At 38.4% G+C, this 23455-nt stretch overlaps 1 protein-coding gene across 5 annotated transcripts; it reads left to right on the plus strand.

Moving 5' to 3' along the window:
• Positions 1 to 4233: 4233 nt before the first annotated feature.
• MSANTD4 (Myb/SANT DNA binding domain containing 4 with coiled-coils) lies at positions 4234 to 18561 on the plus strand. Of its 5 annotated transcripts, none has more exons than XM_030829582.1 (3): positions 4234 to 4684; positions 15410 to 16022; positions 16368 to 18561. In XM_030829582.1, the coding sequence occupies exons 2-3, from the start codon at positions 15561 to 15563 to the stop codon at positions 16941 to 16943; spliced, it is 1038 nt and encodes a 345-aa protein (XP_030685442.1). In that variant the 5' UTR covers positions 4234 to 4684; positions 15410 to 15560; the 3' UTR covers positions 16944 to 18561. The 5 variants fall into 5 exon arrangements, with proteins under 5 accessions (XP_030685442.1, XP_003253125.1, XP_003253126.1 ...); XM_003253077.4 differs by having other exon boundaries at positions 4234 to 4326; XM_003253078.4 differs by having other exon boundaries at positions 4281 to 5558.
• The last annotated feature ends 4894 nt before the right edge of the window (positions 18562 to 23455 follow it).

The raw sequence follows: 23455 nt of genomic DNA on the forward strand, positions 1-23455 counted from the left end.
GGTGTCAATGAATATATACAATATGCAATGCAAAAATGATAGTCTCTTCAATAAATGGTGTTGGTAAACTTTTGTATGTAGGATATCCACATAGAAAAGAATAAAATTGGACACTCATCTTATACCACATACAATAATTAACTTGAAATGGATTAAAGATGTAAATACAAGACTTGACACTCTAAAACTCCTAAATGAAACCATAGGGGAAAATCTCCTTGACACTGGTCTTGGCAATGATTTTTTGGATAAGACACTGAAGCACAAAGAAAAGCAAAAATAAGTGGTACTACAACAAACTTAAAGGCTTCTGTACAGCAAAGGAAACAAAATGGAAAAGCAACCTATAGAATAAAAATAGTTGTAAACCATATATCTGGTAAGAGATTAATATCCAAAATATATAAGGAATTCATATAACTCAATAGCAATAAAACAAATAACCTGATTGAAAAATGGACAAAAAAATCTAAATAGACATTTCTCCAAAATAGACATACAAATGGCCCATAAGTATATGAAAAGATGATCAACATCATTAACCATCAAGGAAATACAAATCAAACCCACAATGACGTGTCACTTCATAGCTGTCAGAATGGCTATTAGTTTTTAAAAAGACAACAAGTGTTGGTGAGGAAATGGGAAAAGGAAAACCCTTGTACACTGTTGGTGGGAATGGAAATTGGTACAACTATTATGAAAACCAGTATGGAGGTTCCTCAAAAAATTAAAAATAGAGCAACCATACAATTCAGCAATTCAGCAACACCACTATTGGGTATATATTAATAAGGAAATGAAATTAGTATGTCAAAGACATATCTATACTTCCATGTTTATTGCAGCATTACTCACAATAGCCAAGATATGGAAATAACCTAAGTGTCCATCTATGGATGAGTTCATAAAGAACCTGTGGTGTGTATATGTATATACATATACATATACACAATGGAATATTATTCAGCCATAAAAATGAAGGAAATTCTGCCGTTTGCATCAAGAGGACGTTATACTAAGTTAAATAAGCCACACACAGAAAGACAAATACTGTATGATCTCACCTATATGTGGAATCACAAAAACTTGAATTCTACTCAGATGCAGTGGCTCACACCTGTAAGCACTTTGCAAGGCTGAGGTGGAAGGACTGCTCGAGGCTGGAAGTTCTAGTCAGCCTGGGCAACACAGCGAGACCCTGTCTTAACCAAAAAAATAAAAAAAAAATTGCCAGATGTGGCAGCGATGCCTGGGGTCCTACCAAGGTGGGAAGATCACGTTTGTCGAGGAGTTCTAAGCTGCAGTGAGCTATGACCATTCCATTGCACTTCAGCCTGGACAACAGAGTGAGACTCTGTCTCTAAAAGGAAAAAAACAAAAATTAGAACTCAAAGAAGTAGAGAGCAGAATGGTATTGCCAGGGCTGGGGGTTGGGAAGAAACCTCCAGTTATAAAATGAACAAGTTATGGGAATCTGTCATAAAGCATGGTGACTATAGTTAATACTATATTGCTTACTTGAAATTTTCTAAGAAAGTATATCTTAAGTGCCCTCACCCCCCCACCCCACCCCCAAATAATGGTAACTATGTGTGGTGATGGATGTATTGATTGTGGTAATCATTTCATAATGTATATCAAATCATCATGAATATATATAATTTTTATTTGTCAATCATACCTCAATAAAGCTGGAAACAATTTAAAAACAGGTAAAATTAATTTTAATAATATATTTTCTTAACCTAATTATGCAAAAGTTATAATTTTAACTTATAGTCAACACAAAAATTATTAGTGAGATTTTTTTCATGCTAAATCTTGGAATCCTGCATATATTTTATACTTACAGCACATCTCAATTCAGACACTATTTTTAAATCAGAAATACTTGATCTATATTTAGATTTCAAAAAGTTTACAATTGATAAAGTATACACATAACCCAAATTTTCCAAATATACTTAGAAGTATTTAGTAACTTGAATCAAATATCAGTTTTTAAATTAAAGTTAATTAAAATTAATAAAATTAAAATTCAGTTATTTGGTTTTACTAGCCATATTCCAATGACTCATCTTGCTATCACAGTTGGACAGCACAGTTGTAACATAAGTGTGTAAGTATCTTTGGGTCAAATCTCTAGCCCGGACTTAATATTAAGAAAAATCAGCAAACAGGTTGATCATGGAGTACTGATAGTACACATTATGGATTACCTTCAAATTCTTCATTGTTGGTCCATATCCACTCAAGACAAGATGTAGCTGAGAGGAATAGTGAGGGTATTTGGAAAAGATACTTCAATTAGCAAAGAGATTGAGGTTAATTGGGGAAAGCTTAGAGTTCATGATATGAAAGCAAAAGTTTGTTAATACTGATTCACCATTCTTGTCCCCGTTACTGTGGTAAATAAACAGAGTCCAATGGTGGACAGGTTCTGAACAGAACTGATAGTGTCTGGTTATGATGGGGACAGCTAGTTATCTTACTTCCTCACTGCACTCATCAAAAAAACACCACCCACCACGAACAAAATCCAAAATTATAAAATACAACTTGTATTTTTCCCAAAATTACAAGTTTCTTTTGATCTACTTTGGCAAAAGTATAGACATGCTTCTTTGACAAACATGTCTATACTTACTGACAAAGTCATAAGTAACGATCTGTAAGATTAAACTGATCATTACATTTTAAAGAGCATATTTCATAATTACTTCCTATTTTATGGGAGAGTTCCTCCAAGAATATGCAGCAAGGATTCACCATTCGTCCAGAATATTCCACCATTTATTTACCAAATCTTTTTTGTCTGTTACATTCTAGGCACTGTGTTATTCACAACAGTGAACAAGAAAAGCCCCACCCACATAAAATATGTGGGAAGAGCTGTCAGAGGAAAGGCCGTGATGAGAGCTCGCTGCAGTAGGCTTGCAGATTCAGTAAATAAAAATTTTTATTTTTTTAAATTTGGCAAATAAACATATGGATACCAAATATTCCATTGGACAGATTAAAAATTATTTGCTTTTTATCTGAACTTCAAATTTAACTGAGCGTCCTATTTTTATCTGGCAAACCTACATGGAAGGGAATACTTGGAAGTGGAGCGAGGGTGAATGGAGATAATTTTGGAAGCCTTCCTTTAGAAAGGAATTTCTAAAGATGAATGCTAGGTATAGCGGAGAAGCAGGGAGGAAACACAGCAATGCAAACTGACTTCCCAGTGGCCACTGTAGAGTTCAGGAACTGAAAGAAGCAAAGGGAATGGGGTAAGGAAGAAGAAATGTGGGTATAATGTCGAGAGATGAAGCTTGAGGGAAAGTAGGTGCCTTATTTTTCAGGTTCGATAAGGAGTTTGTACTGTATCACCAGTGGTGAGATTCCACTAAAAATCTTTAAGCAGCTCATTTTGGCTACAAGGTGAAGGATGAACTACAGTCCGGCAGACAGGATGTTGGGAGACCAGTTAGGAGGCTACTGATGGAATTCAGGTGAGTCCAGAGAGGCCTGGACAGAGGCAGCGGGAAGAAAGGTGCACTAGTCACAAACACCTGAACGTGAGACGGCAGAAAATAAGCAAAGCAACTGCAAACTTGAATATAGAGGAGGACTGGGAGAGAAGAAAGCAGAAGCACATATTTGGGGAAACAGTGAAGAACAGTTAAAAAAAAAAAAATCAAATGTCTTCTGAGAAGTATAGTATGATAAGGACTGAGAAGTGACTCCTAGATTTAGCCATAAGGAAGTCACCAGCGACCTTTGGCACGGGCAGTCTTACAGGAATGGCTGAGGCCAATTAGGTCGCAGCTGGTCGAGGAGAAGGTGATGCTGGCCTAAGAACCCGACTGGAGCAGCACAAGTTTCCTACTTGTTCTTTGCCCTTTTAACAGGTGAGGGTCAAGGACAAGAGACGAGTTTGGAGATGCAGCGGCCAGTGCCCCAATCAGTTGGAACAGCGCAGCAAGCCGATCGCTAGGGGCCAATCCCTTCCTAGAGTCCACTTGACTGACAGAGCTGCGCGCCACAGACGGAGCACAGAGAGTGAGGTGAATCACGAGGGGGCGGAATTCCAGGGCACTAACCCGGAACCGGTTTGGGACTTGATTCCCATTGTGAGGCCAGGCCTGAGGCGGGCTCTCAGCCAGAATGGCAACACCATTCTAACCAATGGATGAGCCTCATCAAATGAGCGGCAGCCACATCAGCCAATGGGAGGCAGGAGATGGGCGGGCGCAGTTAGTGGGCGGGGGATCAATGAAGCATCTTTTTTCCTACCCCCCTTGGGGCGACCGTGGGGAGGTGCTGCCGGGGTCGCAGGTGAGCGGTTCTATGCCGGAGGAGGCGGCCAGGGAAGCGGCGGCTCAGTGACCAGTGGGTGCTCTCGCAGTGGGTAGGGTCCCGGAGGGGTCAGCGGCAAGTGGCCGCAACGCTTGCTGCCGGGTTTGGTCCAAAGGCTGCGGCGTAGCGGGACTGCCCGCTCGGGAGAAGTGCCACGCGCGTCTGTCGCCTGACCGGGGAGGCTGGGAAGGGCCCAGGCCACGGAAACAAAACTGCAGAAGTTTCTGGGCACTCAGTCGGGACTCTCATTTAATATCCAGAGAGGAAATATTCCAGGTTGCCCCGACTCCCACCGGGACTCCTACCAGCAGCAACCGCATCATTGTGGCCGAGGCAGGTGCGCGCCCCTGCTCCCCTGGGTGGCCTTCTGGGAGCCCAGTCTAACTCGATTCTTCCCAGGGGCTGTTTTTGGACGGTCCGAAAGGAGGCAGCGGGAGGAAGGTGAAAGATACTTCGATAATCGTCGACCCATAAGTAAACTTGTTATGCACCTACCACGAGTTTTAGAGAAGAACATCCTTTTTGGCAGGGAAGTGAATCCCCTATAAGAATATAGGGGAGGAGAAAGCCACACTTTAAAGAGAATTTGGGTAGGGGTTGGTATTGTAGATTTGTGATGCTTTTCTTCTTGAACTGCTTAACTAATTTACCCTCAAATTTTTTTGATCCGGAACTTGCCGTCTGGTTTTTCTCTGACTTCTTAATTCTATCTTATCATGAATTATCTAGGAACTTCATTCTCAAGTTTTAGTGCTTGTAAAAAGTTGCCTGGTTATATTATGCCATTGGCAGTACATCATCTTCACAAGGATTACGTAAGTGAACTACATCTCATTCCTATTTCCAACTAGTAAAGAACGATTGTGAAATGGGATTTTAGAAAATGGCTGTTCTCTGTGATTGGGCATGGAAGATTTGTAAGTTTTAGAGACTGCAGCTGTTGAATCCTTTCTGCTAAGAGAGCGACGACAGCCAATAGAAAAGGGATAGTGTTTGACATTTAAAATGACATATTTTCACATTTTATGAGGTGTTATATCCCCAGCACCAAAAATATTGCCTGGCACACAGTAGGAGCTCAGTAAGTATTTCTTGAGGAAATTATTGGGGAATGAATGGATGGTAGAAAACCCAAGCTTCTGTCACTTGGATAGCAACATATAAAGGAGAGGACAGAAAGATAAACATTTCTGGAAATGGCTTTTATCCAGGTAAGCGTATCTACAGAACTTCAACAACTCAAGATGCATCAATGCTGGCACTTTCTTGTACTTAATCAGAAAATATCAAGGTTTTAGAAGAAGATTTTCACACAATTAAGCCAAGACTGGATATCTAAGGTGCATCCCAATATCAATTTCAGTCAAGTTAAAAATTTATTAAAGCCCATTTGATTAAATGAAATAGTTCATCAGTTCAGAATAGATCAGTCAGGGACAACGGGATACCACTTTGTAAGTTAGAGGTATGGAGTTAGGAATTGTTGGTCAAAAATAGGCCCTGCAAATAGCAACAGCTGCTGCCAAATTTTAAAAATATATTGACTCAGTGGTACTTCAAAAGGACTGCTATTTCTACCATGTACCAATACATTTACAACAATGCGATTTCTAAATTCATCTCACATTCTAAGAGCAAAATCTTATGGTGGATATCTGCATAAATTTGGACTCTTGACAACTTCAATCATTTTTATTATATACTTATATTGGTTATATATTTATATGTTACTAAAGTAACAGTTCTTCCATATTAATGGTAGCCTGCTTGAATTTCAAAAATCTTTCACAGATATATTTGTCTCTTTCAGTTCATTTTTTAGCAAAGAATAGTCTTACTAAGCCAGAATTTGCTTAGTAAGATTTGCTACTTGGCACTATCCTAATTTTCCAGCTTTAATTCCTGATACTTCTTTCTTTTATTTCTGTCTCTCATTAGTCTGTTTTATAAGACCCAAATCAAATGCTGATTCTGACTCAGAACCTTCCTTGATCCCATCAAAGATTTGTCTTTCTTATGAATATCCAGAGTATTTTGTTAGTATTTCTTTATTGTAGTTTTTGTATATTTGCATTATTCATCCAGTGAAGAAATATTTGTTAATTATGTTCAGATACTGTACTGGGCAATGGATAATAGCTGACATTTGTGGGCTTACTATATCTTAGGCATCATAAGCTTCTTAATCGGATTACCTCTTTTAATCTTCAAAACATCATGAGTATTAGTCTATTATTCCCATTTATAGATGAAGAAACAAGTTTAAGAGGTTAAGTAATTTGCTGGAGATCACAGAGCTAGTTAAGTGGTGGAATTGGCATACAACCTTAGGTAGTCTGTATTCACAACCTTCAGGTTACAGACTTCATTACAATTTGTTTATGTACTTTTTTTATGCATCTATGTTTTACTAAGTTGCAAATTATTTGATAGCAGGAATAATATATTCGTATCTGATCCCTTATTGCTCCTAATGTAAATCAGTGGTGTAATAAAGCTGACAGTGGAAGCACATAGGGAGGACATCTGACTTAGATGAATGGGAACAGTGAAGAGATCCTGGAACAGAAGACATTTAAACAGGGTGCTGAAAGATGAGTAGGCATTGGCCTGACGAAAAGGCAGACACCGTGGAAATTGGGAAGATGACCTGGGGAAATATATGTGTGATAGTCCAAGGTCAGGGACCATGATGGCTTGAGTCGTGCTGTCCAATATGGTAGCCAGTAGCCATACATTATTGAAGGTAAATATCTCAATAATTGTTTATATTGATTACATTTCAAAATAACATTTTGGATATATTGGGTTAAATAAAATACTCACTTTTACCTGTTTGTTTTTACTGTTTTAATGTGGCTACTTGGGGATTTAAAATTACATATAGGGCTCTTATATTTCTATTGGACAGCACTGATCTAGAATTTAGAGGGATTTGAAAATGACCGGTATTGTGTTTGTGTGCCACCTACATGTGAGTACACGTTTGATGGGGAAGGTGGATTGGGAAAGTAGGTTGGTAGTTGGTATTGGAGGTGATGGATAAGACCAGAAAAGGTGGATGGGAAAGTGTAAAGGTGGGGTTCAGATAGGGTTTACAATGGAAAGAGAGAAAGAGCAAGGGAAGTAAACTTACCTCAAGTGCAATGGAAAGCCTTGAAAGATTTGAAACACTCAGTATATACCTATTGAATGAGACAGTGTCCTAATTACTTCATCTAATAATGCATGTTCCTTATTTATACTCCTAATTCAGTCATAATTTTTCCTAATGGAGATATGGATAGGGGTCTAAAGACATTCTACTTAGAAGAAAATATCTACATCACCTAAGCTTGCATTCATTCTTTTGATGTGTTTCCAACAAATAGGAGTGTGAATTGGTCCTTACAACTAGCATATTCTTCTTGCATTTGACATAACATTCTCTTGGGCATATTTTTCCATGAATAAACCACCTTTGTCTGTATTATAAGTCTTTTGTGGCAGATAAGGTCTTTTCTTAATAATCTCCAAAAGAAGTTTCTTAGCAGCTACACCATTTGCTCTCTGCCTTGCCTTTCTGTACATATTTGAGCAAGTAAACTCAACATTGATTCTCTAGTTGGGTGGTTCTCAATCCTGGCTGCAAACAAGAAGCACTTGGAGAGCTTTTAAACTCTGAATGCTTGGCCCCATTCCAAAGATTGTTTTAATTGGTCAGAGATGGGAACTGGTTATAGGTATTTTTAAAAGCTCTTTAGGTTATTTTGATGTGCTATAGACCTACACTTTTGAGTAGATTAGCTACTAAATACATGTTCTATTGAGTTCTTGAAATGTGGCTAATACAAAATGAGATATGTTGTAACTATAAAGTACACATTATATTCTAATGACAGTGAAAGAAAACAATGGAAAATTTCTCATTGATAATTTTTATATTATTGCATATTGAAATAATATATTGACTGTGCAGCAAATGGAGTGAAATAAAAGCTGTTAATATTAATCACCTTTTCATTTCATTTTTACTTCACTAGGATCACTAGGAAATTTTAAATTACATGTGTAGATTACATTATATTTCTATTGAACAGTGCCACTCTAGCCTAGACTGTTGCTACTCAAGATGTGGTCCGAGGACATCATTTGTCAAAAATGTAGAATCCCAGGCCCCACCGCAGACCTGAATCAGAATCTGCATTTTAATGGGGTTCCCAGGTGATTCATATACATGGTATAGTTTGAGAGACACAGCTCTAGCAACATCTAAAGAATTTTTTTCAATTGTATAATTTTTTTTCATTTCTTATTATTTTTCACTGGATTCCAACTTTGGCTCTTCATTTGTCATTTAGAATCATTCATATGCGGGTCATTTCTCTGTTTTCAATAAATTCTCTTTAATTTTTTTATCGCTTAACATTTTCAACAGACATAGCTTTTTAACGTATGTGATGGAATTAGTATGTATTCGTGTAATACATATAATTTGTCCCTAAATATTTACATACTATTATAAACGATTTTTCTGGAAAGAATTTCAAGAAATTGCTAATAGTAGTTACATTGGTGGTAGAAATTTTTCACTTCATTATGAATTTACATTCTTATTTAGATTTTCTAACTGTATGTATATTTTGCTGTTTTAAAAAAATATGGGACTTTAAATAATGTAGTTCTCTATAATAAAAATTTCTTATAAGTAGATTTTTAATATAATGTTGATCACCTCAAAGTAAAATAAAATAAATGTGCTGTGGGCTAAGCAGCAGCCATATGGCTGAGACAGAAATGACTGTGCACATGATCCCCAGGTTGGTGGTAGACAGAGTTAATGAACCTGTTGTAGAGCATAGGATGTTCTGTGTCTGCGAATGTTCCTAAGTTGATCTGTGAGCATGTACACACACAGACAGATGCATTTCCTTTGCCAATTTTGTTGGCTTGCATCTACTATAGCATCTACGTGGGGTTTATGTGCTAAGACATCCATACTCTAACATGACATTTATTGCATATATTCCATTATGTGACTTAATAGTTTATTCATCCAGTCCCCTTTTGATAAATATTTCTATTTTTACCATGTTTTTGCCTTAAAAATGTGATAGTGATTTTTAAGTGGCTCAAAAGGCTATGTAAATGCTCTGAAACATTCTGTGTATTTTGGAAACCAAAATTTATCTTTATCACATGTAGGCATTTGATTTGGTGGAATGTGATATATCTTTGGCTCTCTGTTCTGTTTTTTGAGGACATAAAATATGCTGATTTTATTTTTTTAATGTCCTTGATAACCTATTTACAGTTGGTCAATATGCCTGACGAGCAATATAGCCTGTTAGCTGAAGATTGTTCTTCAGAATTTTGAATAACCTGTTAACTGTTTCATTGTTTAGTGTAGTTATAGGGTGGACATCTGCTCTTCACTTACAGGCTAACTGCTTCTTGCCTATGTTGACTTGCTTCTGTTTTCTTATAAGCATATGCTTTGTGTGCCTATGGAAACTTAAGTTTTCCTGGCTTACTTTCCTTGAATTAGTTTCTGTTTCTCTTTCTATACCCTTTCTCATCCCTTTATCATTTTCTTGTTTTGAGTTCATATTTTTACCTCCTCCTATTTGTTAGGCACAGTGCCAGGTATTGAAGATACTGTTTTTAGAGCAGATGGGCTACTATCTCCTAGGTCCTTAGAGGTGGGGCGGATTGTAGAAGGAAAAAGCCAAGTTTTGACCAATAATTCTTTCACTTGTCCTGCAACATAGGGTACTAAGAAGCAGCATATTGGGGCTGGTTTAATGATGTGTGTAAATCAGTTTGCTTCAGTTTTTTATTTTGTGGCTTATAAATATGGTACCTCATGAATATTTTCAGTCGCCTCTAGAGGAAAGCTGAATGCTTGCCCACCCTATTGGATAATTTGAATTACATAGGAATGTTAGGCCAGAGTATTAATTAAATGTGATCCTCTAAAATTATAAGTGTTCTAGGCTCAGCATGGTGGCTCCACACCTGTAATCCTAGCACTTTAGGAGGCTAAGTAAGGCAGGAGGATCACCTGAGGCAAAGAGTTCAAGACCAGCCTGGACAACATAGCAAGACCTTGTCTATATAAAAACTTTAAAAATTAGTAGTACATGGTGGTGCACCTGCCTTGCTACTCAGGAAGCTGAGGCAGGAAGATCACTGGGGCTTAGGAGTTTGAGGGTGCAATGAATTATGATTGAGCCACTGTACTCCAGTCTGGGGAACAGAGTGAGACCCTGTCTCTAAAAATAAAATAAAATTATAAGCATTCTGCAGTGTTCACTAAACTGCCTTGGAATCAGATGTTAAAACATTTCATTTTCTTTTATTTATTAGATAATATTTGATTTACACAAAAATAATATAGCTGGAGTGTTCTAATAAAGCAGCTCCCTGCCCACTCAAAAAAAAAAAAAAAGTTCTAATTTGACAATTCTGTAGTAAGTGCCATCTTGGCCAATTTTTAGCTCCTAACATGACATGGCTGAATGTGGAGTTGGAAAGAGATGTCCCCAATTGATTCTTGAGAGCTCTCATGGGCAGGCTCCGCCACACTCCTAATGTAAGTGTGTATATGTTATGAAGCATAACAATAAAGACCCATGGACCTATCCCTCAACTTAGGAACTAAACAATTCCAATATTATTGTGACCTTTCTGTTTCCTTTTGTTAAAGTTATTTAAATATTTTGCCTTTGATGTGGCAAATACATAATAGTGCTTAATGTGCACCAAGAACTGTTCTCTTTATTTGACTAAGTCCTTTAATCCTTATAGGATTTCTATGCAGTAATGTTATTATCATTTTACAAATAAAATTACCCATAGGGAAGTTAAGTAACTGAGGCCACACAGCTAGGAATTGCCAGAGCCAGGGCTCTAACCCCAGTGGTCTGACTCCAGAATCTGTGCTCATAACTACTACACACACTACCTCTTTTGATGTTTCTATTTATAGATAACCTTTGCTTATATTATTTGCTTATATTCTAGAGGATAAAGGTTTATATTTGACTGTAAGAGAAGTATATCTCTAGGGCAGTATCAAGAGGGCTGTTGTTGGTTATACATTCCAATTTTGTGGATTTCAATTGTATTATTAAATTTCTCTTGAGAAATTTTGAAAGTCTGTAAGTCTACTTTAGAAATAGTTGGCTTGCAGTCTTCTTTTTTTTTGTTTTTGTATACGTTGCCCTTTTTTGTGGGTGGGTATGTGAAATTGACAGTGATTTCTTGAGAGTTCATTTCAGTTGTTTTGAATTTTTAGTTCTCTGACCTCTATTTCAGCAGCAAGTGGCAGTTCAGGAGATGGTTATTCCACATGAGTGATTGGAAACAAAAAGATGTGGTGATGGGCATATTTTTGTTGATGTTATTAGACAGGTACAAAGTCAGCTGAAGAAAGAATACCAAGAGCTTGAAAAGGAAAAATGCCTAAAGGTTTAATGCAATGGTGATAAGAAATGCTTTGTTATTAAGTTTAAAAATAAGATATTAGCATCCACTTTTCAGTCTGAAAGAGAAAAGATGATAGAAAAGATGTGCATTTTCTTATTCAATTTAGCCTTGCTTAATTGCTATATTTTTGCTTCAGTAGATGATACTATTATGAATTAGAGTAGAACTATTTTTCACACTAATGAAAAGTTTAAATTGGCAGACAGAGTAAGAGAAAAGAAACCATGTGTTAAAAGGTAAACTGTGACATGATAACTTTTAACAAGTTTATTTGAGCAAACAGTGATTCTTGAATCAGGCAGCTCCAAACCAGAAGTGGTTTGGGGGCTCTGCAGTGGAAACACAAGGCGGGAAGGTTTTATAGGTCTAACAGAAGTAAAACAAAGAAAATATTTGATTGGTTACAGTTATAAGATTGTCTAATTTGACCTATCCTGCTGGAAGGTTACATAAGTTAGTTGCATAAATTAGTTGACAGCTTCTGATTGTTTAGTCTTGTTTCTTTTTTAAAATATATAGATATTTACCAAAAAAAAAGCCCAAGTTAAGTGTTGCATATGTTTGCAAATCAAGCAAGGTTAAAGTCTCTTATGAGGCCTAACTGTTTTTGTCTGCTTAGGGATTCTTCAGGCCAGGTCTCCGGTCTAATTTACTTCAACAGGATGTAGAGGAAATGTAACCGATTGAAGCTTTGAGGAATTTTTCTGCCAATATAAAGAATTTTATCTGGACCTTCCACATAGATAAGAATCTCCTTTTGAAAATCTTTTACTAAATGACATCTCAAAACTTACCTTAGCAACACTTTTTTGTTGTCTTTGTTGTTTGAGACAGAGTCTCACTGTTTCACCCAGGTTGGGGTGCAGTGGCACAATCTCGGCTCACTGCAACCTCCTCCTCCTGGGTTCAAGCGATTCTCATGCTTCAGCCTCCTGAGTAGCTGGGATTATAGGTGTGCACCACCATGCCCAGCTAATTTTTTGTATTTTTAGTAGATACGGGGTTTTGCCATGCTGCCCAGGCTGGTCTTGAACTTCTGAGCTCAGGCAATCCGCCCGCCTCAGCCTCCCAAAGTGCTGGGATTACAGGCGTGAGCCACCGTGCCTGGCCAGCAACACATTTTTAAGGTTTAGCTATCACAAGCTGCTAATAAAGTCAAAGTAGATGTGACATGAGGGAACCTGGCGGTAATAAGTCTTGCCATTTAACTAGCTGTGTTGTGGGCAAATTAACCTCTCTGGATCTTGTTTTATAAATAGAAAGGCTGGTATCTCCCATATAATGACATGGTGGGGTTTAAATGACAGGATTTGGAACTTCATGGGTAGTTTGATACTTTTTTTCGTATTGACAGGAAAAGTTTAAGGTCAAACAGTGATAGAGCTGGAAGGGATCTTAGTAATGTCATCCCATTTCACATTTGGTAGGGGAGGAAAAGTCAGCCCTGTAGCAGTTATCAGTGAGTGAATTTGAAGTCAGACAGCATGGTCTGTGTAAGGTACCCCTTACTCTTTCTGAGCCCTGTTTCCCCTTACATCTTTTAAAATCTCTTTTCCAAGTCAAAGTGCTTTTTTGACATCTATCTCTCAGTTGAATCATTATTATTCTCTTCAGTTGAATCAATATTAATAAGGCAATATGTACTGCACTGTGTGAGACACTGGGACCTTTTTGATAGATGACCTCATTTTCTGCCACTATGAGAAAATCCAGTCCCTGACTCACTCAACATCTGTTCCAGCCTCCTAGTGTGCCTTCTGATAATGCAAAGGCTAGCTAGCACAAAAACTACATTTCCCCAATCCATTGCAGTAAGGATTGTGGATGTGCTTTAGATTCCACTAGGTGCACTTATGCAAGGCTTGAATTCAAGGTAGATAAGAGAGTCAGGCATGTGAATCACCGGTTCTACTAGTGTAGGTCTAGCACAGAGGTTTTACTGTGCACTAGAGTTATGTGGAGGGTTTATTGAAACCTAGGTCCAACTTCGAGAGTTCCCAGTCTGGAGAGGAGCCTAAAAAGTTTACATTTCTGACAAGTTTCAGGTACACCTTCTTTGACAGTCTGACAACCTGAGAGTCTGGAAATTGGAGAAACATTGTCTCCTATCTAAAAGAAATGCCTACAAGAGAGGATCTTTTCCACTCAAAATCTGTATACAAATATTGCCACATGGATATTTTAAAATTTATTTAGTGGAGACTCCAAGTATAGATACTTTCCTGTATTGTGATCTTCAACTCTACAATTAAAGTGGCCCAGAAAAATACAAAGTACTGCTGAGAAATTCTCCAAAGAAAGGCACATAATTAAGAGCCTTAATTAGAAACAAAAATATAGTCCAGCCTGGTTTTGTTTGATGTTAGGGGCTTTTGTTTAGGTGGTTTAAGGGAGGGGAGGATGGGGTGAGCTTTGAGGAACGGAATTACAAGGGTAAACCATGCAATGTGCAGTAGTCTTTGAAAGGTTTAGGAATCTAAAAAAATTTTGTGGTGATATTTTCCTTTTGCTTTTTGAGTGATCGTTTTCCTTTTTGGTTATCTTTTTTTGTTGATCTTTTTTGGTGATCTTTTTACTTACATGATTAATTAGGTGGGATGACTGGGTAAAATCCTTGCCATTTTTTTGTTACCCCTTTAATTTTGTCATATTCCTACAATACTTTCATTGTTTCAGGAAATTATATTCCAAATTTAGGGTTTCTATGTTGGTTTATTAACCTTAAAATGAGTTTGAATTTGTGAAGTAGTAAAATGTAGGTAGTTGGCATTTATTTGATCAGATTACGTTGTCTCAAATTGGTTTCTGAGTTTTATTGATTTTGCAGCTCAACCTTTCAGTTTTCCTCTAAAATTATTCTGCAAAGTGTACTTTTTCTTTTAGATATGTCGAACTAATGATTATTTTGGCAAATCGACTCTTTCATTCATTCAAAACATATTTATGGTGTGCGTGCCATGTGCCAGAATCTCTGCTAGGCTCTGGGGAGGTGATGGCCAGCGGAAACATCCCTGCCCTTGTGAAACTTTGCAGTGAACTGGGGAAAGGGACAGACTCTGAGCTGTATGTTAGCACAAGTATAAAATCCAGTCTAGGAAAAGTCCTGCAAATTTTATGCTGGAGTAATTTGATTTGTCAGGAAACGCTTCCCTGAGAAATGGATGCTTAATCTACAAGCTAAAGGATAAGGAGGAATTAAGTAGACCAAGAAGGGAGCAATCCATTTTCCAGGCAGAAGGAACAGTGTGGACAAAGGCCCTGAACTAAGAAAGAGTTTGACAGGAATAGGTGGCTGAAAGATGGCCAGTGCAATTGGAGGAGAGAGGGAGAATTTGTGGGAGAAGGAGCTGAAGTAGTAGGAAGGGAGTCAGGAATGAATAGTGGCAACTGGTTAGGAACCTTTGCAGCACACCAGAGGGGAGAAAATGGCAATTTGGACTATGTCGGTACTGGCAAAGATAAAGAAGTACACAATTTTAAGCTATATTTAGAGGGTTGTTTTTGTTTCTTTTCAAAATTATATAGTTCATTAGGTTGAAGTATGTTGTAGAAGTTGCAGATTGATTGATTGATTGTACTTTTTTCCTTTTAGGAATTATCCAGACTGCCTCTGCCACTAGATGAATGGAAGACAATGATTTGAACTAAGTGCCAGCAAAGAATTATCCTTGGTTTTTGTGCTTTGCAGCATTCCTCAAATTGTTTTCACATCTCTTACCATAAAAACTGCATTGAAGTTGAAAATGAAGCAGTTGAAAAGAAAAAGGAAAAGCAATTTTAGTGTTCAAGAAACTCAGACCCTTTTGAAAGAAATTACAAAAAGGAAAGAAGTCATTTTTTCCAAACAGCTCAATACAACAATTAACGTGATGAAGCGAATGGCTTGGGAAGAGATTGCGCAGTGTGTGAATGCTGTAGGAGAAGGAGAACAGAGGACAGGGACAGAGGTGAAAAGAAGGTACCTTGACTGGCGAGCACTTATGAAGAGAAAGAGGATGAAGGCCAACATTAAGCTGGTCGGTTCAGGATTTCCCCTTCCCTCCTCTGATTTAGATGACTCTCTCACTGAAGAGATAGATGAAAAGATTGGATTCCGAAATGATGCAAATTTTGACTGGCAAAATGTGGCAGATTTTAGGGATGCAGGTGGATCCTTAACTGAGGTCAAGGTGGAAGAGGAAGAAAGGGATCCGCAGAGTCCTGAAGTAAGTATTAGCCTCTGTACCCTCTTTTAATCTTTTCAATTCTGATGTGGGAGATGACTGTTCAGGAACTGTTAACACATTCCAAGATTTTCAAGCTTATTTAAAAATAGTACATAACAAGTCATTCTGCTTTTCTCTTTATATCGTTAATACTTTTCTTCCCACCTAAATATAATTACCTAGGTTATATGTATTACAGACATCAAGTAATTCAGCGTAAATGATATTCAAAATTCAAATTAAGTATTTTTCCCCAAATGATGCAGAAAGCTTTTAAGAAATATTTAGACAAATTGCCACAAAGTAGAAGTCAATACTGAAAATTGCTTTTCTCTTTGCTCTTAGTTTGAAATTGAGGAGGAGGAAGAAATGTTGTCATCCGTCATACCAGATTCCAGGAGAGAAAATGAACTTCCCGATTTCCCCCACATTGATGAGTTTTTTACCCTTAACTCAACACCATCTAGATCTGCATATGATGAGCCTCATTTGCTTGTAAGTATTGAGAAACAGAAATTAGAGTTGGAAAAACGACGACTGGATATCGAGGCTGAAAGGCTGCAGGTAGAAAAGGAACGCCTACAAATCGAGAAAGAGAGGCTGCGGCATTTAGACATGGAGCATGAGCGGCTTCAGCTAGAGAAGGAGCGGCTGCAGATTGAAAGAGAGAAGTTGAGGTTACAGATAGTCAATTCAGAGAAACCATCCTTGGAAAATGAACTTGGTCAAGGAGAAAAATCCATGCTTCAACCACAGGACATAGAAACAGAGAAGTTAAAACTTGAGCGAGAACGCTTGCAACTGGAAAAGGATAGGCTGCAGTTTTTGAAGTTTGAATCTGAGAAGCTGCAGATTGAAAAGGAACGCTTACAAGTAGAGAAAGACAGACTTCGAATTCAGAAAGAAGGACACTTGCAGTGATTTTTCCAGGCTTCCGTTTAGCAAATGTTTGAAAACTGTAGATTTTTCTCATATCAGGTGATATAATGATGGTTGCTGGATTAGCTGTGGTTTCTTTTCTTGTCTAATGTCAGTGTTCAGTAGGAAAAAGTTATATGTGGATAACTGTATGCCTAAGTAGTATATAAAAACTGTGCCCTAGCGTAAACAGTATAGCAGAAATTTACTGTGCTGGACTCTTTACCTTATAATATTACATACAGTCTTGTATTGTCTGTGTACCCAGAGTTTACAATTGTGTCTATATAAAATTCTAGCCCAGAAGTTCTCAACTAGGGTAGATTTTGGCCTTCAGAAGACCAATTTGGTGATGTCTGGAGACATGTTTGGTTGTCAAAACTGGGGTGGGGAAAAGGTTGCTACTGTGCAATGCATACCTCCTCAACCCTCCCGACACACTCAGTAAAGAATTTTCCAACCCAAAATATGATTAGTCCTGAGGCTGAGAAACCCTGTCCTAGCCTAACTGTGTACCTCTATAGCTATGTTTTATAGTTTTAGAATATTAAAACCTCAGATATTTATGTGGGTAGGTACTTAAATGGCCAAAAACTTTAACTATGAAATGTTACTGTGTAGTATATTGAATATAGGAAGTGATGAAGATTGTAGGTATTTTATTCCCATGTTTCCATCTATATATAGCCTTCTCAGATTCAGAAAACAATACAGAGAGCATCAGAGATTTTCTAAAATGGGTCACTTTGAAAAGAATTCTTTTTCTCACTATTAATGCTTTAGAAGCAAGACTCAATTTTAAAGCTTTAGTTCCTTTTCTTTCAGTGATTGTCTTAGTTTGGGTACAAAAATTGTCATTTCAGTAATTTACTGAAATCTTATAAGTGAATAGTTGAAGCTAGTAAAAATGATACCAGTATAAAAATGGTACTTGTAGTCCATGAGCTTGAACCCAATGACTGATTGTTTGACTTTTAAAATAAGTAATAGCAGCCATTTGGGAGTGGGGGGTGGGTGGGGAAGATGTACTCTGTATCAAATAATGATGATGTTGAAATAATGATAGTAGCTATGTATTATGGATTGGAGAAGCACTTATTACACTATCTAACCTAATATACAGAACAATTCTTGAGACTTGTATCTGTCGTTATTCCTGAATCTGAAGCTCAGAGAAGTCACACAGAGTAAATGGCTGATCTTCTATATTGTAGTATATTTTGTCCTTCCCTCTTCCCTGAGGAACAAAGTACATATCTTTAGTCTCTTTGATATTTATTCTGAGACCAAGGGCTTACTTGACCTGATGATTTTCCTTCAGCTCTCTGAAGGTGCTTTTTCCACAATCCAAGTGATTCTGATGCACACTAAAGTTGAGAATCGCACTAGATCACTTTGTGTTTTCTGATTTTCAAGGTTGATACGTAGCTTTAATACAGCTCTTCTGTTGACGGTTATTACTTTAATTCTGCATTTGTTCCTTGTAAGAATGGCTGGAAACTGTATGTTGACATTTGAGGATGGGTATGCAAGGAAAAAATATACTTCTGTTTACTTACTCTGACTTTGAAAAGTGTTATTTTTCTATATCTGAAATAAATGCTTCTACCATAGAAATAAATTTGCCTATACTATCTGAGAATTTGTAATTTCAAATGATACTCAGCGCTCTAAGGGTAAAGGTTATCAAGCTTAGAAGACAGCCCTATCACAGTCAGTGAGGACAGAGGCCTCATAACATTTGGGCTGGACATTGAGCTATGCATGATGCATATGTTATTTGCTCCTCAAAAGAACCCTTGAGATTTAACTCATGTGATACGGTTTAGCTGTGTCCTCACCCAAATCTCATCTTGAATTGTAGGTCCCATAATTCCCATGTGATGTGGGAGGGACCCAGTTGAAGATAATTGAATCATGGGAGCAGTTTCCCCCACACTGTTCTCATGGTAGTGAATAAGTAAGTCTCACAAGATCTGATGGTTTTATAAGAGGAAACCCCTTTCTCTTGGTTCTCATTTTCTCTCTTGCCTGCGTCCATGTAAGACATGCCTTTCACCTTTTGCCATGGTTATGAGGCCTCCCCAGCCACGTGGAACTGTGAGTCCATTAAACCTTTTTCTTTATAAATTACCCAGTCTCGGGCATGTCTTTGTCAGCAGCATGAAAGCGGACTAATACATCATGTTATTTCCACTCTTATAATAGCAACAACAACAAAAAGCCTCATCATTTAATTAACCATCTTTCTTAAAAATTACATACCGATATTGACCCAAGATTTTAGCATAAGAGCTCTAAGGAAAAGGAAGAGTGAAAGTTTGTAGGGATAGTTATAAGTATTGTAGCTTTGCCATTTGCTATTTGCAAAAGTCATTTAACTTGCTCTTCAATTTGGTTTCATCTGTAACCTGGGCATGATACCTACTCTGCCTGTCCTACATAGTTTTTTTGTTTGTTTGTTTTAAGAAAATGGTATTTGTTAAGTATATAAACTGTAAAATACTACTTAAATGAAAGATGGTATTAATGTTGGATTTGAGATCCAGGGTTTTTTGAGACGGAATCTCACTTTGTCCCGAAGGCTACAGCGCAGTGGCGCAGTCTTGGTTTACTGCACCTCCACCTCCCAAGTTCAAGCGATTCTCCTGCCTCAGCCTCCTGAGTAGCTGGGACTACAGGCAAGCACCACCACCACCACCACCACCACTACGCCAGGTGAATTTTTTTTTTTTTTTTTTTTTTTTTTTGAGGCAGAATCTCACTCCGTTGCCCAGACTGGAGTGCAGTGGCGCAATCTCGGCTCACTGCAAGCTCCGCCTCCCGGGTTCACGCTATTCTCCTGCCTCAGCCTTCTGAGTAGCTGGGACTACAGGCACCCGCCACCACACCCAACTAATTTTTTGTATTTTTAGTGTGGAAGGGAGTTTCACCATGTTAGTCAGGATGGTGTTGATCTCCTGACCTCGTAATCCACCCGTCTCTGCCTCCCAAAGTGCTGGGATTACAGGCGTGAGCCACCGTACCCGGCCGCCAGGCAAATTTTTGTATTTTTCGTAGAGATGGGATTTCACTGTGTTGGCCAGGCTGATCTTCAACTCCTGACCTCAAGTGATTCACCCGCCTCTGCCTCCCAAACTTCTGGGATTACAGGTGTGAGCCACCGTGTCTGGCTAGCTTTTAATTTCTTAGGGAAAGCATGAAAATAGCTAATAATTATTTTTGGATAGAGCACTCTTAAATGCCTGGAAGTGAAAAACTAAAAAGAAGCATAATATCTTCTAGGGCTTTGGTTGAAGAGCCTTGGATTTCTTAATCCTGCTTCAGGTGCAGATGGGTTGGATTGGTTCATTCCAGTAGGAAACACTGTTGCTGCACTTCTGAGGTGGCAGGCACACTCATAGTGAGTGTATCTGCTAGCTATTGCTGTGTAACAAACTGACCAAAAAATTTGATGGCTGGAAACTCCATTTATTTTGCTCAAAATTTTAGAGGAAATGAGGCACAGCTTAACTGAGCGGTTTTGCTTAACTGAGCAGTTTTGCTCTTGGCTGGGTTTTCAGTGTCAGCTGCAGGTTGGCTATGTGGTTCAACTTCTGGGGTTAGCTAAATAACAGAAGGGCAGGGGGTGGTAAGTGGTGGAGCTAAGCTCTCCCTGTGGTGTTTGATCCTATAGCCGTGGTAGCTTGGGCTTGTTCTAATGGAGGTGGCAAGAGCAGAGGAGAGAAAGCAGAGGTGTTTAAGGTGTCAAGACCAAGTCTCAGAACTAGCGCTTCATTATGCTTCTGCCACACTGGATTGGCCAGAACTAATCACAGAGCAAGACCAGAGTCAAGGGGTGGGGAACAGAGTCCACCTACTGATAAGAGGAGCTGTGAAGTTGGGTAAAAATGGGATACAGGGGCTGGGCACGGTGGCTCACGCCTGTAATCCCAGCACTTTGGGAGGCCGAGGCAGGCAGATCACGAGGTCAGGAGATTGAGACCATCTTGGCTAACACGGTGAAACCCTGTCTCTACTAAAAATACAAAAAAACATTAGCCGGGCGTGGTGGCGCGTGCCTGTAGTCCCAGCTACTCAGGAGGCTGAGGCAGGAGAATGGCGTGAACCTGGGAGGCAGAGCTTGCAGTGAGCCGAGATTGTGCCACTGCACTCCAGCCTGGGCGACAAAGCGAGACTCCGTCTCAAACAAAAAAAAAAAAATGGGATACAGGGAGGGCTGAGGAATTGTGGCAATTTTTGCAATCAATCTACCACATCTTCACTCTGGTTTGCCTGGGATACTTTGATTATACCAGTGGTTGTGATATCCTATCTGGTTTAGCATTAGTTCTAGACAAAAGTGCCCTGATAAGGACTTTGAATTATCTGGGCATCCTTATTGTAAGGAGCACCTTCCCATCTGTTTTGTAGAAATGGCTGGTTTAGGAGAAGGAGGGGATCATAAATTTGCAGAAAAGAAATATACAGTGTTCTCTCAGGCTTTTTCTTCTAAATTAAACACTTTAGTCTTTCTAATTGAAGGGAATTTCTGCTTCACTTCTTTCATTTTCTGCCTAATTTGTCCATTTTATATTACTTTACTGCTTCTCTGTTCATTTTTCTGCTTCTTCATGCTGTCACCTCTATCCTGTATATAAAAGCAGATCATAATCCTTCCAGAATGCTTTATTTTGAATAGATACCTTTTTCTACCTCTCTGTCCTTAACATTTTCGTTTTGAATCCAAAATGATTTTTACTGTGTTGCTCTACATTTGTGTTAACATTACACTTTCCCAGAAGTAAATTTAATTTATAAAATATTTAATTTTTAATTTATCAGGGCTTTCTAGTCACTATCATCAGACCTGAAGTTATAATTTCTAAAGCTCTCAGAGAACTACCAGCCTGTTTCCTGTTTCCACCTGTAACTTCTTTTTGACGTGTAGATCCTTTTTATACATACCAGGCAGCATTTTGCATGGGGCCTTAATTAAAATCCAGATGAGGATTGTCTGCCAAATGTATCATTTTGAAAATTTCTCCCAATGCATATTGAAAGGGATCTAGCTTATGTATGACTGGGACACAGCTGGAGAAGAACATACCTCTTTTTAAAAAGGAAAGTTGGATGCTGAAATCACAGATTAATTTACCACTGTAGATAGAGGCATTCAGACTGTACTGTTTCAATTGAGACTAAAAAGAAACAAGAAATGGCAATTATTATGAAATTTGAATTTTTGTACATTCAGAGAACTTTATCACTACCCTTTATTATTTACCATTTGTTTCTTTGATGTGACCCATTCATCTTTAGAAAAATAAACTGAAATATAGTCAGTCAACTCTTAATGTCATTTCATTTCTCATTTAAAATCTCCAGTTCCAACATTTGAGCTGAAATATAAATTTACAAACATTTATAAGCTTGTAAATTTATAAGTTATAAGCATCTCACCCTGCATATTTTCTTTTCCCCAAATACACAATGCACGCCAGAATCAAATTCATTAGCTCTCTTCTCTCATATCTGTAAATCATCTTCTCTCTGCAGGGACACCATTTGTATCAGGTTGCTTGGAAATTTTAGATGTGTCTTTGAGTCTTTTGCCTTCATTCTATCCAAGTTGTTGACCAAGTCCTGTATTTTCTCCTGCTGGTGCCTCAGAACAGCCTCCTTCAATCTCACATGTAGTCCTTAGCATGGAGGCATGTGTAGCCTGTATTCCAGCAACCTCTCAGTTTCTTCCTGTCCAGTCCTCCCTGTATTATACTTCCAGAATAGCTTTCCCAAAGTATCGGGGCAACCAGCCCCCAATATTTCAACATAGGTTCTTTTCTATTTTCCTTAAGTGTCGGCTGGTCTGAGAAATAAAGGGAAAGAGGACAAAAGAGAGAAATTTTAAAGCTGGGTGTCTGGGGGAGACATCACATGTTGGCAGGTTCCATGATGCCCCCTGAGCCACAAAACCAGCAAGTTTTTATGAGCGATTTTCAAAGGGGAGGGGGTGTACCAATAAGATGTGGGTCACAGAGATCACATGCTTCAAAGGTAACAAAATATCACAAGGCAAACGGGCAGGGCAAGGTCACAAGGCCAGCACAAAACTAGAATTGCTGATGTTTCATGTCCCACTGTGCACACATTGTCATTGATAAACATCTTAACAGGAAACAGGGTTCAAGAGCAGAGAACCGGTCTGACTAGAATTCACCAGGCTGGAATTTCCTAAACCTAGGCAAGCCTGGGGGCGCTGCAGGAGACCAGGGCATGTTTCATCCCTTATCTACAACTGCATAAGGCAGACACTCCCAGAGTGGCCATTTTAGAAGCCTCACCCGGGAATGCATTCTTTTCCCAGGGCTGTTAGTTATTAATATTCCTTACTGGGGAAAGAATTAAGCGATATTTCTCTTACCCGTTTTCGGCAATAAGAGAAATATGACTCTGTCCTGCCCAGCTCCCAGGCAGTCAGACCTAATAGTTATCTCCCTTGTTCCCTGAACATCACTGTTATCCTGTTCTTTTTT

Source organism: Nomascus leucogenys, chromosome 15 (assembly GCF_006542625.1).
Source record: "Nomascus leucogenys isolate Asia chromosome 15, Asia_NLE_v1, whole genome shotgun sequence".
NCBI classification, from domain to species: Eukaryota; Metazoa; Chordata; class Mammalia; order Primates; family Hylobatidae; genus Nomascus; species Nomascus leucogenys.

Bases quoted from the DNA above. Each gene is read 5' to 3' on its own strand.
- MSANTD4 (XM_030829582.1), top strand. From the start codon at position 15,561: ATGAAGCAGTTGAAAAGAAAAAGGAAAAGCAATTTTAGTGTTCAAGAA. The intron at 16,023-16,367 runs GTAAGTATTAGC...CTTTGCTCTTAG, and splicing joins GGGATCCGCAGAGTCCTGAA to TTTGAAATTGAGGAGGAGGA.